The sequence below is a fragment of the Astatotilapia calliptera genome, chromosome 22 (genome assembly GCF_964374335.1).
Source record: "Astatotilapia calliptera chromosome 22, fAstCal68.1, whole genome shotgun sequence".
Taxonomy (NCBI): Eukaryota; Metazoa; Chordata; class Actinopteri; order Cichliformes; family Cichlidae; genus Astatotilapia; species Astatotilapia calliptera.
In genome coordinates, this window is record NC_137442.1 from 6,026,117 (window position 1) to 6,042,773 (window position 16,657).

At 38.2% G+C, this 16,657-nt stretch overlaps 1 protein-coding gene and 1 pseudogene across 5 annotated transcripts in view; both read right to left on the minus strand.

Moving 5' to 3' along the window:
• Positions 1–554: 554 nt before the first annotated feature.
• On the minus strand, positions 555–6,723 carry LOC145423463 (DLA class I histocompatibility antigen, A9/A9 alpha chain-like). 4 transcript variants are annotated; one of them, XM_080296014.1, is made up of 7 exons: positions 6,577–6,723; positions 5,668–5,934; positions 4,645–4,923; positions 4,010–4,312; positions 2,980–3,084; positions 2,738–2,750; positions 555–2,586 (listed from the first exon to the last, which is right to left on the minus strand). In XM_080296014.1, the coding sequence occupies exons 1-6, from the start codon at positions 6,626–6,628 to the stop codon at positions 2,740–2,742; spliced, it is 1,017 nt and encodes a 338-aa protein (XP_080152140.1). In that variant the 5' UTR covers positions 6,629–6,723; the 3' UTR covers positions 555–2,586; positions 2,738–2,739. The 4 variants fall into 4 exon arrangements, with proteins under 4 accessions (XP_080152140.1, XP_080152139.1, XP_080152137.1 ...); XM_080296013.1 differs by having other exon boundaries at positions 555–2,750; XM_080296011.1 differs by lacking the exons at positions 555–2,586; positions 2,738–2,750 and having other exon boundaries at positions 2,762–3,084.
• A 2,334-nt stretch (positions 6,724–9,057) lies between these two features.
• LOC113015384 (uncharacterized) overlaps positions 9,058–16,657 on the minus strand; it is a 70,205-nt pseudogene continuing 62,605 nt past the window's right edge. The window contains exons 6-13 of the transcript XR_013904505.1: positions 14,076–14,354; positions 13,410–13,712; positions 12,789–12,929; positions 12,497–12,514; positions 12,246–12,290; positions 11,494–11,541; positions 10,915–10,949; positions 9,058–10,746 (exon numbers count right to left, since the gene is read on the minus strand). The product of XR_013904505.1 is annotated as an uncharacterized LOC113015384 (transcript). The remainder of the gene's footprint in view (positions 10,747–10,914; positions 10,950–11,493; positions 11,542–12,245; positions 12,291–12,496; positions 12,515–12,788; positions 12,930–13,409; positions 13,713–14,075; positions 14,355–16,657) is intronic.

The following is a 16,657-nucleotide window of genomic DNA, read 5'->3' on the forward strand; positions in this document are numbered from 1 at the left end:
AAAGAAACACATGAACAAGAGGAGCCAATAGAGTGTTTGTAGACCTGACCTTGGAGAAGCAAAATGGGTTTGGCACTGCCGTTAATTCAGTTCATTATTCTGATTGCAAAAGCTGCCAGGCAGGACGAGATAAAAAAACAAACACAAAAACACTCCACTGAAGGATCTGTGTCTGACCCTTCATATTTTGACATGAAGGCCTGCCAATTTGCCATTGGAGCTATAAGCAGATTTTAGTTTATTATATAAAATGTTTCCAGACAAATCTTTAAAGACCTTTTGCCAGATCTGTGATCTGTATTTTACAAGATATTTTATAATATTCATTTCCATATAATATCCATATAATGTTCTGTGATTGATCTGATCTCCCCATATTTTCTCCGTAAAGATTATTGATGACAGATTCATAAATTTGTATACTGCTAGATCTCTCCGGACACAGGCCCTTTTTGTCCTGTGATAAAATCCCACATTTTTTAAATTCCTTGTCATGTGCTGTGTGCAGGAAGCCAGGAAAAAGATCCAATATTCGGACTCCAGGACACAAAACGTAAACTTAAAAAACAGCTTTATTGCTGAACAAGGAAAAAACTAACTAAACTAAAGACACAAATAAATTAGGCAGATTTATGGACCGAACATACAGTGTAGGATGATGGTACAACGCAACAGTGACAGACAGAAACACGGGGCTTAAATACACTGAGGAATAACGAGGGAACTGCACACAGGAGAGAGTCACAGTTGATGGATTGGGCAATCCAGTGTCCAGAGGCCGGCCCATCGGGAAAATGCTCGATAACACACGGTACAGCTCTGGCAGCCATCATAGAAGCTAAGTGACGTAGGGTGGTGTAATGTGTCTGCATTGCTTGAATTTGCTTAAACTGCACGTTATAGGCGATGTTGTTGTGCTCTGTAATACAGTACAGATATGTTAGTGAGCTCAGTTTAGCTAGTTCTACTTCCATCCATTTATAAACGGAACATGGAGGCTTTGATTTTCCTGCCCAGTCAATGCGCCCCTCCCCCACCCACACGCTTACACACGTAGAAAGTTCTAGATCAGCGAGAAAGCAAGCAAGGGCAGCTCTGTGGCAGCAACACTTATAAGGCTTGTTTTTTGTTTTGTTTTTTACTGTACTCCAAGTGTCCTTGAGTCCCATCACAAGAGTTATGGGTGTTTAGCCAAAAGCAAGTTTATTTAATTAAACAGGTACCAGATTCACAGACACTTTTTGGAGGCAAACTGTTATGTTTGTGTTATATTTAGCTTCTGTTTCAGTGATTTTTTTTAATGATAAAGAATTTTAAAATGTCCCTTTTTTCATTTTAAAGGAGAGCTCCTGTGGAGCTCTGTAGTGATGTGCGATACCACTGATTTGCTTTCCGATCAGATACCAAGTAAAATTCAGGGTGGTAACGACAATACTGATCAGATACCGATACTCTGTACAAAAACGTAATTTTTCATTGTATTTCATAATACAATATATATTGCATTATGTAATTGTAATAATAATATAATAATATAGCTTCATAATGATTACAGGACATCAGACTACTTGTTCTTATTGCTTAATAATGCAGAATTATCATATAGAAATAAAAAACCTGAAGTTGTGCGCTATTTGAGCATGTTGCCTGCCTGCAGCACTAAAGGACTCCACGAGAGTCTCGCCCTAGCAGCACCTGCCCCTCTCCTCTTCTTCAGTTCATCTTAACATAAGCTCATATTCTGTGATATGATTTACACTGTAAATCATATCGTGAGCAAATCAGTTTTCTTTAATTTCTTAAAAGCACTTGTGTGTGTGTGTGTGTGTGTGCTCAGCTTTGCCTGAGAGCTCCTGCAGTGATCTCTCTCACCAAAACTAAAGGTTTTCAGTGCAAACACTTTATGTAAACTGAATCTGACTTGCATTGTAAATTAAAACCAAATAACGTCTTGTTTTATTTTCAGTTTCTCCATTTTGGATGCAGCAGGAAGCTTCCTGATCATAAGTTCCTGCAGGTTCTCACTGTAACTGTGTAGGTTTCCATCCACAGTATAAAAAGATGTCAGGTTTAATGCATCCATCCATTCGTTTCCGCTGATCCTTTTCAGGGTCGTTGGATACGCTGGAGCCTATCCCAGCTGTTTTAAGGCGAGAGGCAGGGTACACCCTGGACAGGTCGCCAGTCTGTTGCAGGGCTAACACACAGACAGAGACAACCAATCGCACTCACATTCAGGCCTATGGGCAATTTAGTGTTTCCAATTAACCTATCCCGACTAACTGCATGTCTTTGGACGGAGGGAGGAAGCCGGATTACCCGGGGAGAACCCACGCAAACACGGGGAGAACATGTAAGCTCCACACAGAAAGAATGTTTATTCTAAAATAATTTAATTACCAGAAATTAATTAATCACTTTAATTCTAAGTTTTCCCTGCATGTGTGAGTTTGTGTGGTTGTCTCTCTCTTTCTCAGATAGACTGGCATCTCGTCCTGGATGTAGCTTTGAGTCATGACAGCTGGGAGAGGCTGACTTCATGCAAAGCTGAGATGGTTGAGCGATAAATTTCTTTCTAAAGCTGCACTGAGTCACAGACAGAGAAATCTTTTAAACATCTTAAGTCTCAAACATTTTAAATAAACATTTAAATCTGAAATATAAAAACCAAATAAAATTATTTTTAAGAAAATCTAATAAAATATATATACATATATATAATAAATTAAATACTTACTGTCAGTGCAGCTCTGAAAACACAGACAGTAACACAGTTATTTATTCAAAACATACAAAAGCACATAAGAATAAAGGCACTGTTTGCACCACTTGTATGAAACATTTGATTGAATATCAAATATTTACACATTATGAACTTTATCACATGGGAAGTAACAGACATGAAACATAAAATTATAAGAGCATAAACATCAAAATGTTGGAAACATGTTGAAGGTACATGTGTTTCATATTTCTCACCTTTATATTTTCTCCTCCAGATAAAGACTGCAGAGAAGCAGACAGTCAGGAGGAGCAGGATGCCCATAATCCGGACAACAACACCAGCAGGGAAGACTGAAGAACCTGAAACCAACACATTTACATTCTGTAAATGGACCAACGTTCATTAAGACCACAACAGTCCTTCATCTATAAAACACCACAGACAATGTTTTAATGTAGATTAGTGAATAATCAAACTGTATCACAGTTTGATGTTTAGCAGTTACACTGAGCCAGTCATCAACAACAGGTGAATGAACACAGTATCACAGCAGGTTTGATTCTTCCATGTTATAAACAGATCACATAAAACCAGAAAAAAAAATCAGGGTCACTAAAACCACATTAAAATTGAAGTTTCTAGTTTTTACCTGTCTGACTTACTTTACTTGTCTGATCTTTATTTTCACCTGTGCTGTGTTAGTGGATCCTTCAGACCTGTTTGTGTTTTAGTTCTTGTTAGTGTTGTAGTCACAGACTGTTATTGGTCCTTGAAGGGTCTCTGTTTCTGTCCCTGCGCTAAGTTCACTCAGTGTTTCATCCGTTTAGTTTTCTGTCAGCTGTGTCTCGTCACCCTCCTGTTTCCCGTTCTCTGATTACCTCATGTGTTTATAAACAGTCCCATCTCCCTTCAGTCTTTGTTTTAGTGTCTGTTTGTTTTCCCTCGTGTGATTTCTCTGAGTGTATTTTAGATTTACCAGTTTGTTGCCTGTTTTAGATTTTTGTTGAAAGTTTTGGATCAGCAGTTTAACTTTGTACTAAAGCCCAAAAATGAAAGTTTTTTTGGTTGTTTTTTTTTCACTCCCACATGGTCCATTATTAAAATCAAATACTGAATGATTAATCCTGTTGCTTCCTAATCTCTATCAAACACCTGGTTTGTTTTAAGCATGTGTGAAAAGGGCTTCTTCCAGTTTCCTCCTTTCACGTGGAGCCAAATGGAAAATCCAAATAAGATCAAATAAAGGTGTATTTATAAAAGTTTTACTCGCTTTTCCAATCTTACCCTCATTGGTCCTGATCGCTGCTTTGTCCAGTTTGGTGACGATGTCCTCGTTCACACCTAAGAGCTGAAACACACAGATGTACCTGCTCCAGTCCTCATGTATGGCTGATGAAAGATCCAGATCAACACTCATCTGGAAGGTCCCATCATGGTTGGTGAGAATCTCTCCAGGATCCACACCTTCATGAAGCTCCACTCCATCTTTCCTCCAAACCATCTCGGCTCTGTCAGGATAGAAACCTGTAGCGTGGCAGGTGACTGGAGAGGAGGAAGACTTCTGGAGGAGAGACACTGATGGAAGCTCTAGGGAATTTTAAAAAATAAAAATAAAAAATCACAGTTCATACTGAGTTTATCATTTCCATTTGATGTATTTTGAATGTTTTAGACACACAAATTAATATAAATGCCACTTAAACAATAATTAAGAAAATGGGAGAATTACAAGAAGTACACAACTGAGTGAAGCGAGTGCTGTAAAAAGCTGCAGCGATGGTGATTAGAAAAGTCAAATAAACAGAAATTAGGAAAAATGAAAAGTGTAAATGTGATAAAGTGGTAATAAATGTATGAGAAGATCAGGATGTGGCCTGTTAATTAAAAGTATTACAATAAATCAGGTCATGTGATTTTACCTGTCCTCATCAGAGAGCTCCTCCCATAGTTCACGTACTTCTTCAGCCACTCAGGACAAAGCTTGGAGAGATAGTTCCTCAGATCACCTGAAAGAGATCTGTCACTGTCCCACTCGTGTTTGGTGATTACAGCCTGCATTACTGGAGCGATCCATGACTCTGTCCTCAGGTCAAATGATAGGAAATCTTCTCCATCGTAGCCATACTGATGATATCCGTTAACTTCAGCCGTTTCATCGTCCCATTCACAGCCGTATATCAGCTGGTTAATGTGAACACCTGAAACCAAGAGGGGCAGGAAGTAGTTGATATTTTCCCACAGATGAGGGAGTTAAGTTGAAGAGCTTCAATAAAAACTACATAAATACACATAATCAGCTTTTTAAATTTGGCTGGTTAAGCTTCCATTAAGAGCGCTAACAAGCTAGCTTGTGTCTGTAATAGAGGTGGATGCCTCGAGACCACTTTTACGTGGTCTTGGTCTTGTCTTGGTCTCGACGGACTTTGGTCTTGTCTTGGTCTTGCTGTCTCAGATCGACACAGTGATTGTGTACCCATGACACACAAACCAACGTTCGATAATGTGTCATGCACAAAAGCATGCTTAGAGAGTGCTTTGTAGTGAATCAGAAGAGTCGACTCCCATTGAGCGAGAGCCGGCTCCTCACTTAATTTCCTTTCGCTGCTCAGCTCTCACACAGTGGCTCAGCTATGCTCCAATCCCTCCATATTGTGGCCAATCACATGCGAGGATATAGGATAATATCATTATGTGAAAAGCAAGAGAGGGTGAGAGACGTGACAGTGTAAAGACTTTTTTGTCTCAGTCTCGTCTCGTCTTTGTCTTGGTCTCGATACCCTCTGGTCTTGGTATTGTCTTGGTCTTGGTTTAGGCGGTCTTGACTACAAGTCTAGTCTGTAACAACAAAGGTCTTTACAACCTGGAGAGACTTTATTCAGTGTCAGCAGCTGGGTTAATAAAAAGCTTCATTTTAAGAGTAAAAAAGTGAAACAGAAACAAACCTCCAGTTTGGTTGAATCGCTGCTTCAAAGTGTCGATGTTGCCTTTAAAGACCTGCTGGGTGTTCATGAGCCTGTTAGTCTGGCGGGACAAATACTCTGGATCATCTTCTGCAGCTTTCTCCATCCACTGCTGCTTAAACTCTGCTTTCTCTGTGTTGCTGTCATAGTGAATCATCTGAACATCATCAACCAAACCAACAGCTACAAACTCTGGAAAGTTTGAGACTCCAGAGGAAGAAGTGTAGAAATATCTCAGAGAACGAGTCGCTGTAAGAAAAAATTACTGTTTCAGCTTTTAGACTCAACAAAAACAGTGCATGCAGTCCATATTTCATCTAATCATCCTATTATCATTCTAACAGTGCTGAGTTAAGGGCAGTTTTTATAAACAAAACAAAACTATGGCACAGTCCAACACAAAGGTTTTTTTTTTACTATGTTTGAGACTAATACCGATGTAATTATGAATCAAATAATCAATAACTCATTATTGGCTTTTTTCAAATGTTGTAAAATTAGAAAATATCAGATTGTATTTTTGTTCAACTTTATTTTGAGAGTCTAAATTGATGTGATTAATAACAGATGATGAGTAATGGATCATGTTACACTGTTAGTAATGTTGCCGACACACCCTGAACTGTGCAGGAATCAGGAAGTCCTTTGGTGTCACTGATACGTTGATGTGATTAAAACTCACAAACCTTTTTGGTGTTTGTGACTTGAAAGTGATGCTAATCAAGCTTCCTGAAGCATTTCCCAGAACTAGCAGAGATATTAATGGCTTTTATTTAAACGTGGGCAAACGCACCTATTAATAGCCTTTTTAAAAATAATCTTAAATATGTCCTTCTTAGCAAAACAAAGTTTAAAAAACTTTACTGTAAGTGATACAAATTTCTAACTCACGTCCCACAGTGCCGTGTATTTCCAGGAGAAGCAGAAAAATAAACAGTTTCATGGTGACCTCTCGATAATCTAACAGCTAATATCTTATTATCTATGTGGGTCTGCATGGAGACCCAAAGCTGAGGTCAAAGCTGCATCATCGAGCCAATGAAAACCATCCTCAGTGCCAACGTCACTAATATCTGGGTTAAAACGACTCACTGATGTTATCCGCAGAACTGAAAGTAAAGTCTGCGAAATGTGATGAAATAAGGAGGCGGGGAGAGGCCGGGTGTTTCTGCCTTTGCTTCCACACAGAAGTATGTTTAGTTTATGAGTCATGCTGCTCAGACTTTTTGTAGGTTAAAGTTTCTATTGTTTCTATTGTGTCTGTGTTGTTAGGCTCCCTTTAGAGTGAAAACATTCCCAAATAAAATGTCACCAGAGCACAAACACAGTGTTTTATTGACACTACAAGGACTAAAACCGTGGTGAAGTGCTCGCCTCAGTGGTTCAAAAGGAAAACAAGTTATACATATACACTGAACGGACACTTTATTAGGTACACCTGTTAAAGAGGTCATTAACACAAATTTCTAATCAGCCAATCACAAAGCAGCAATCTGATGCATTCAGTTGTGTAGACACGGTTGAAACGTCCTGCTGAAGTTCAAACATGGCATCCAGCTTCTTCCACTTATCTGGGTTCAGGTCACGGGGGCAGCAGCCTGAGCAGAGAAGCCCAGACTTTTCTCATCCCGACACAATTACCCCCAAAAAACTGTGCATTCATTCTGCGGCGGTTAATTTCCAGATAAAATTTCATTAGCAAAATCTGTTTCTTTATTCTATTTGCAGTTTAATTTTCTCTTTCACAACACAGCTTAGTGTAGTTATTTTTGCTTTGAGTGTGTAAAGTTTATGAAGACTAACATAATTACAGTTGTAGGTTAATGCCACTGTTATTTCACATAAAGAGCAAAATAAGTAAATAAGAGGAAAAGTTGGTCCAACAAGCCCCTAAATCAAAATTATGGGGGCAAGACTTCATGTAGTAGACTGGGGGGGTTGTAGGTTCAGACTTTTAAAGGAGCTCAGCCCCCAATCACAACGCCACGCATTATGATTGGGGGCTGAGCATTTTAACACCTTGTCGTTAATATTAGGAGAAAATGCTACTTGCAAATGTCATCAACCATTTTCACATTTTCAAACCTCAATTCTATTTGATACACATTAAAACGTTACCTTCATAAGCAGCCTAATTAGTTGGATGACGTATTGTAATGTTTAAAAATGAATCAGAGTGAATAATCAGTGATTGTAATCTCATCCACCTGTTTTAGGGCGGAGCCTTTAGTTACCCAACCCAAGTGAAGACTTGTTAAAGAAGTTAAAGAACTATTTGTGGCAAAGCAGAAAAGATAAGAAACAGCATTTCAGTCTCTTAACCACAGAGGCTTCCACCAAATCATCAAGTACTTTAAGTGTCGTTATTCAGTACAGACACTGGAAAATCACGCTGCCACTCCACAGACCAGTACGTGAAGCAAACTGGTAATAGAGTTGTTTCATATTAATATTTCTGAATTCATCGAACCCTCCCTTTATCATGCAAACACAGCACAGGGCATCATGTACTCCAGTTTTATGAGTGGAGAACTGATTTGTAGCCCATCACATTGTTGTAGTGGCAGCCATCCTGTTCAGCCATGTTTGGAGTGAATCCTGTAAAATGCTGCTATTCAAACCAATATCCCCTGTTCAGAATGTCTACTGGCATGTTTTACGTGTGCTACTGGAAAACAAAGTCTCCATGAAATACATGAAAAACTAATTTTGTTTTTCAGCTGCCTTCGCTGTCTGCTCCCTCAGTCTTCCTGTTCTTATACAACCTCTCTGTCCTCTCTCTCTCCATCATCCTCACTTAACTAGGAACTAGAAAATAACAAAAATATCATCTTAGAACAATTAAGATAAGATTATTATTATTATGATGATAAGGGCAGGTTTATGATCCATAATAGATAACAGTATAACACACTGCTTTATACTGAAGCTACAACTTTATGCTGTTCGGTGAATTTGACCACATGTCCACTCTGTTTCTTTTTGCTCTCTGCTGTCTTCATCCTGCTCTCTCAAAAGTTAAATGTTACAGTGAATAAAGGACATAAACTCATCCATATAAGTTTATAGTGATATTCAAACTGAATACAGACGGATGCTGGACACTGACAGGTAACATTTTGACCTGCTGTCACTTGGATCTGGAGCTGAAGCCCAATTCATCCAGAATTGGAACAAAAATCTTTAACAAACTAAAATTATAAAGTACATCATCTCCTTGGCTGAAAGTAGTGATGCACCCACCTTTACATACTCAGTAATTCAATATTTGTGGTGTCAGGTTGGAACATGACTCGTATTCACAAAGTTTCTGTTCACTCATGTTATTATACTCTCCTCTCCACACTATGAATAATCGACATTATGCACGACCACAATGTTAAACTTTTATTTAGATGTTCAAGTATAGAAACAGTGCAGTAGTCTAACAGAACAAAGACTCTTTCCCCTGATTCTGTAGATCAAAACACAGCTGACCTGAAACATCCAACATAAACACATAAACACACACACACACACACGCACACACACACACACACACACACACTGTAAACCTGATTTTTGGCAGCTGCATTGACCATCTAACAGAACAAACAGTAATAAAATATACACATACATTTCTGTGTAGTATATATGATACAGTTACCATTAAAGTCATGACTGTTCATCACTGTCACATGTACCAGGGTTTGAACAAAACATAGAAATGGCAATAATAGAGTACAGCTTTTCTTTGCAATACCTTATTTATAGCTTTCATCAGTGTATTCATATTTTTATTAAAGATGAAACAAATTATTTATGACAACTTTTATGAATTTTAAACTCAGTATTTCAAGACATCTCATGTTGTTGCTCATAAAAAAAAACTGTGATTGTAAAGTGAGTGTAAATGAACTGATCTGCAGTTAGTTCAAAGCACAGCAAATCACAGAACTATTATTTTCAACTTATTGACCTTAGATCACGATGCCTGCAAAGGTGCAGTGGTTAGCATTCTGACCTTGTCAGTAAAAGGTTGATGGTTCAATTCCAGCTGAAAACACAAATACCGTTTGAGGTTGTGTCAGAAAAGTCATCCAGAGTTAAACTAAAATCAAACAGGCAGAACTAACTGCTGTAGCAAAGCAGCATTAAAACTGCATAATGTTAATACACACTCAGACCCAACACTGAGGAAAATAAACACATAATTCCTACAGATGTCGTTTTTCTTCTTCAGGACCATCTTTACTTATTATTGCATAAAAGAGACCTACAGTGTAAAATTATACTTAAAAAATTTAAATAGTTTGTAATGTTTTTTTCAGTGTTTTTATTTATGTAGTTTTATTTTTATGTGTTTATGTTATTGTTATGGTCTAATTATTGTTAATATTATTATAATTGTTGTTGGTATTAATTAATTAATTATTTTATTTTTTCATTTTTATTCTGTTCTTAATGTTAAGCACTTTGGTCAGGACTTGCTGTTTTAAAGCACTTTATAAATAAAGTTAGTTTGGCTAAAAAGTATTTTTTCTCACAGAAAATAGTAATTCTCTTTTTTTCCTGTGACATAAAAGTAAAAATTTGGTTCCTTCGTGTTGTTTGTTGTCTTTTGTGTATGTTTCAGTCACAAATTGTAAATGGACTGATTCTTATATAGCACTTTTCTCCTCTCCCAGAGTACTCAAAGCACTCTATACAACAAGCCACATTCACCCAATCACACCCATTCTCACAAGCACTTTATCTGTACTTAGTGCTTTTCTAACTACAGTCACACACATTCACACTCCAATGGATGCATCAGAGAGGAACTTGGGGTTAGTATCTTGCCCAAGGATACTTGGCATGCAGACCGGAAGAGCCTGGGATCGAACCACCAACCTTCCGATCAGTAGGTGACCTGCTCTACCTCCTGAGCTACAGCCACCCCGTGCCCCAGGGCGGTTGTGTCAGGACAGTTGTGTCCTGGCTGGAATAAAAAATGTCCATTACAGTAGAAATGTTTTCTCAGGAGTTCAGTGATGCAGAATCCTCATCAAGTGAAGTTAGTCCAAGTGTTCAAAGTGTCTCCTGTTCAAAGAAAGATTCAGCTTTCATTAATGAGGAACGAATGAAAAATTCTTCATGCATCAGCAAATGCAGTCAGTGTGAAAAATTCAGGGTTTCTTTAAATGCATTCAGGACAACACAAAGATGACTGGATGTGGTACATGTGATGTGTTCAGAGACGTCACTTACCTTTGTTGCAGATTTCACTCTTTGTCAGAATTACTCTAAAGAAAAAAAAACATTCAGGTCAAAAGCTCATCATGATGGAAGAGCTGTCACACACACTGGGCCACGACCATCTCCACACAAACTTTCCTCGTCTATCATGTCACTAGTGATACAGTTTAACTGGTTACTTGTTCCTCAGTAAAAATCTGTTAGATGGCCTCGTTATTCATCATATATGAGGTTTTAGTGGAAGCGACTGGTTCTTACCCAGATAAGAAAGAGCATAAAAATGTCTAGTTTGTTATATCTAGATCTTTGCGAGTGGTTGCCATGTTCAGCATGTATGTTGCTCCCTCTGAGGATGTTGTTTTGTTTAGATAAGAGCATTTAAAATCCAAAAACAATCGACTGTAGGAGAAGAAACGTGTGATATGATGGTGATGGAATCTACAGCTGGTGAGTCAGACCAGCTGAACAGTTCAGAAATGTTTTTAATAATTCGAAATGCATCAAAGTATAAAAATCCATGAGATTAATGAGTAAAAACATGCAGTACCACACAAAGATTAAGACTGTGTGTCACATAGAGCCTGTACTTACTTGTCATCAGCTCAGTTTTGATGGTTATGTCTGAAGAAGGTTTTGAATCTGAGGAGGAAAAATACAAAATGATTATGTTCAACTAAAAAATAATATGATCTGTTGATGTTGATGATAGTGTTTAATACAAACAGCATGAACACAAACGCAGGCACGAGGAGAAAGTTTTCTCAGTTGCAGGAGGGTTTATGGTTCTGTTTCTGTCACTTGAATATTTAACTTTTTAAAATATGTGAGCACTGTTTCATTGTGTAGGTCAGAAAATTTTGCAGTGCTTATAAAACATATTTATGTGAGCACTACAGAAATCTCAGTTAGTGAACATGGAGAAAAGTTTATTGGGCAACATCCAGGAAGAAGAAGAAGAATGAGGATGTGTGGTGGTGAAAAATGACAGAGAACAGAATAAATGAAGATCCTGAGGAGTTCAGGGAAACGTTGAAGCTAAGAGACGGATGAGCATTTGTGGCCTCACAGATTTAGTTTGTTACTGTAAAATATTACTGAACATACTGAACAGAGACAGGGCCGTCTATGTTTCCAAGGTACCTGTTTTTAGTACTGATGCTTTAATTGCTTTGTTCTGTTTAGTGCTGTGTAACTATAAACTATTATAACTGACTATATGAACACATGGTTTGAATATCTAACCTTCTACTTTCATATTTAGAAAATGTAAAAATAAAGCCACTACATTACAATTTTTATGAGGATACAAACAAATCCTCCAATCCAAGCACAAACAGACACACCTGAAGGGATCCTTTCAGGATCATCTTCAGGTGAAGTCTTCATGTCTACAAAAATCAGACCAGACAGACAAAATCAAAACATAAAAACTTCAGCAACCGGCTGAGCTGCTCTGTGGTGATGCTGTTGTTAATTTCCAACATCTGCCTTGTTTCCATGCATTTAATTTTAGTCTCTAATTCACATTCAGTGAAACAGATTTTAATGTGAACAGGTTTCAGCTCAAAATGTCTACATGAGAAATTTTACTTACAAGGTTTAGAAGGTTTAGCTGTAAATAAAAGAAAGAATCACATGTCAGTGATCATAGCTGTAAATACAGGAACACTGATCCCTACACCACTAACTCAAACTGGATTACAAAGCTCTCTATGTTACTTTACCTTTTACTTTATTTACTATTGGTTATCACTATGATAATACTGTTACAGTCTCATCACTCTGGGGCTTTAAACATCATTGCTGTACCAGGACCTGAAGCTTGTCTTAATGTGCAACCTGGAAAAACACTAAAAATACTGAAATCATCACTTTGGTTCACTCACCAGTTTTCTTTTTGTAAATAATGAATCCGATTAGTGCAACGACAGCAAGAACAAGAGCAGCAGTGACAATGGGTACGCTGATGGGGACGGCAGTGGGGCTGGAGCTGGGCCTGATCGTGATGTTGGGCACTTCTGTCGAGGCTAAAAACAAACAAAGGAAAAAACAAAGAAGAAGAACAGTAAACAACTGATTTATTAATTTTAAATATCGTTTTGCAAAAAAAAAAACACTAAAATTTTTGTTCAATGATTAACAAAAAATGTTGAATGAAAATAAAGAGAAAAACAAAACTGAAATGTGTGTCCTTAATGTCTTTAACTTCTTTGACTTATACTAATACTAAACTAATATTATATTAAATCCAAACATTTAAAGTGTCAGTGCTACAACTGCAAACCATGATTGATTAGTTTATTATATATAAAAATTATTTGTGTTTGTGGGGTTTTTTCTGTTTTAGACTGTTTATATATCATGAGTTCATACAGGAGGTCCATTGTGGGCTATAAAATGAGTCAAATTAGATTTTGAAAATAAAGTCAATATTTTATGACACCCATCAGCTCAAACACAAAACAATACAAACAACACATCTTCATCATTTCTGATAATTTTCTTACCTTCATTTGTCCTGATGGCTGTTTTATCCAGTGTGGTGGTGACGTTTTCATTTATACCAGAGAACTGAAACACACAGTCGTACCTCCTCCAGTCTTCAGCTGGAACAGATCTCAGATCCAGGTTAACACTCCTCTGGAAGGTCCCATCATTGTTGGTGAGGATCTCTCCTATCTCCACACCCTCATGAGTCTCCTCTCCATCTTTCCTCCACATCATCTTGGCTCTGTCAGGATAGAAACCTGTAGCGTGGCAGCTGATGGCAGAGGAGGAAGACTTCTGGAGGAGAGACACTGAGGGAAGAACTGGAGAGTAAAGCGACACACAGGTCACTGTTTCTGTATTAACAGCATGCTAACACATATTAATGTACATATAGTACCATGTGAAGGATATTACAGAGTCAAATAAAGACTCTGTAATATAAAAATAAAGAAATAAGAAAAATATTTGAAGGGAGCGGGAAACACATTGTAAAAGGATGAAGTGATGGTTTTGAAATTTAACGGATAAATTACATTTTGATTATTGTTTAAAAAAATACATGAGATTAGCAGACAGAGAGGAAGAGAGAAAATACACTGAACTTAACTGTGTTGGTCATAAAATAGTTGTATTACTTAATAAAAATGAGGTAAATTATTGCACTAAGTCTGGTCATGTGATACCTGTTCTCATTAAAGAGCTCCTCCCATAGTTCAGATACTTCTTCAGCCACTCAGGACAAATCTGAGTGTAATAGTTCTTCACACTGGTTATAAAAGCTTTGTTACTGTCCCACTTGTGTTTGGTCACCACAGCCAGTTGTTTAGGAGCAACCCACGTCTCTGTCTGCAGGTCAAATATTATGAAGTCTTCTCCATCATAACCAAACTGCTCATATCCGTCCACCTCATTCGTCACATCGTCCCATTCGCAGCCGTACATCCGCTGGACAATGTGAACACCTGAAAGAAGAACAGAGACGAAGACGACAGAACCAGAGTGAGATCCAACATATAAACACAGAGACACAAGTCAACAGAGACTAAAACACCTGACCTGATTCAACACAGCTTCCACAGAAGGAGGGTTTCAGGACAGAGAAGCCTGTTCAGCAGTGAGTTGCTACAACTGGTTTCAATAAGCATAATGATAAATATCCTTAAAGACAAGCTATGTAAGATGTGAGCTCAGTACAAATACTGTTTTCAAAATGTTAAATGAAAGAGAGAAAAATGTCATTTGACTTCACAATTCTTCATTTCTTCTTCCTCTTTCGGTCACTCTCTTTAAGGGTCGCCACAGCAGATCCTCCTTCTCTACATCCATGAACTTCCTCCAAGGTCTTTCTCTTCTCAGCTCCACATTCAACATCCAAACCATCTCAGTCTTGCCACTTGGTCACTCCCAATAAAATCATCATCAGCTCTGTTACCTCCAACTCGGTGCCTTCATCTCCACACCATGCATCGCAGCAGGTCTCAATACCCTCTTGTAAACCTTCCCTTTCACTCTTGCTTGTACCACAGATCACACCCTGACACCCTGCACTTCTGTTGTGCACTGCCAGGTACTTTGGATGGTTGACCTAGTTATTTAAATTAATAATCATCACTATTTCTGCTTCTTGCATCCTCTCTGTAACACTGTTACACTGTCATTCACACACATGCACTCTGTGTTGCTTCTACTGATTTTCATTTCTCTTCTCACCAGTGTATAACCCCACCCCTTCCACCTGCTCCCTGCTCTCACTAGAGATCACAATACCTTCTGGAAACATCATAGTCCATGGAGACTTCAGTCTGACCTCATCTGTTAACCTGCCCATCCCCATTACAAACATGAGGGGGCTCAGAGCAGATCCATGATGTAATCCCACCCCCACCTTGAACCCAACTGTCACTCCAACCACACACACCACTGTCCAGATACATGTCCTGCACCACCCTCACATACTTCTCTGTCATCCTTGAGTTTCTCATGCAGCACTACAGTTCACCTTTTGACAACTTATCATGTGCTTTCTTTGCAACACCTTCTGACCTCCTCTAAACTTTTCCATCAACACTGAAAGAAACATCACGTCTGTGATGCTCTTTCTCAGCATGAAGCCATACTGCCGCTTCCCAGTCCCCCAGACGTTAAGCAGTCTGGTTAAAAAGTCCACTGCTCTCTCTCCTAAACATCCCCATAACTCCACAGGTATGATCTGGACAAACTGCCTTTTCACTCTTCATCCTCTTACAGCTGCCCTCACGTCTTCTTTACTCATCCTCTGCACTTCCTGATTCACTAGCTGCCCTCCATCTGCCCTTTACATTCATCGTGAGTCATCCTGTATTTAAATCTTTAATCTGAATGAAGTATTTTTAAAGTGTATGTATGCAAATCTGTTTATGGCTATAATAAACGCTGAAAACATTAACAGCAAATATCAGTAAAAATACAATAAAACATAAACAAACCTCCAGTTTGGTTGAAGCGCTGCTTTGCGATTTCAATGTTGGCTTTGAACACCTGCTGGGCACTTACAAAGCCCCCAGTCTCTCTCTCCCAGTACTGCTCATCTATACTTCTGTTCATCCAGTCCTGTTTGGGCACAGTTCTCATGGTGTTGCTGTCAAACTGAACCATCTGAACTTCATCAACCATCCCAACAACCACGAACTCTGGGAAGTTTGGGACTTGAGAGGAAGCAGTGTAGAAATACTTCAGAGAGTGCTTCACTGGAAGAAATGTTTAATGTTGTGAGACACGGCTTTAAAAATCAGCATATTTTCAAAATAAAAAAACTATAATGTCCCCTCTATAAATACAAAAAAAAAAATATGAATCAATGTTTTATCTTTTCTGATCATCTTATTTTAAAAACTTTTACAATTCGTTTTGTAAAAACTGGTGTTTGTAGGTCATTTTGATTTGATTATATTTTCATTTTGCATCAGTAATGATTTACAGTCCTTATTATGGCATTAACCCGACCATAGGCTGCCAATGAATTCATGTTTTAGTATTGTGCAGATTACAACTGTTTCTTTCCCTTTTTGCTAATATTACACTTCTATACCTTACACCATAAAACATTATGAGCAGCTTAAAATTTTCTTCTTCTACAATTAGAAATTTAATTTCCACAAAAAGTAATTTGTAAACCAACACTCATTTTGGTTTTGATGTTTGTAGCTGTTTGTAGGCTTTCTGCAAACAGCTACAAACACCAGGGACCCAAACCAGCCCTCTCACGGCCTGTTCTCACTCCAGCAAC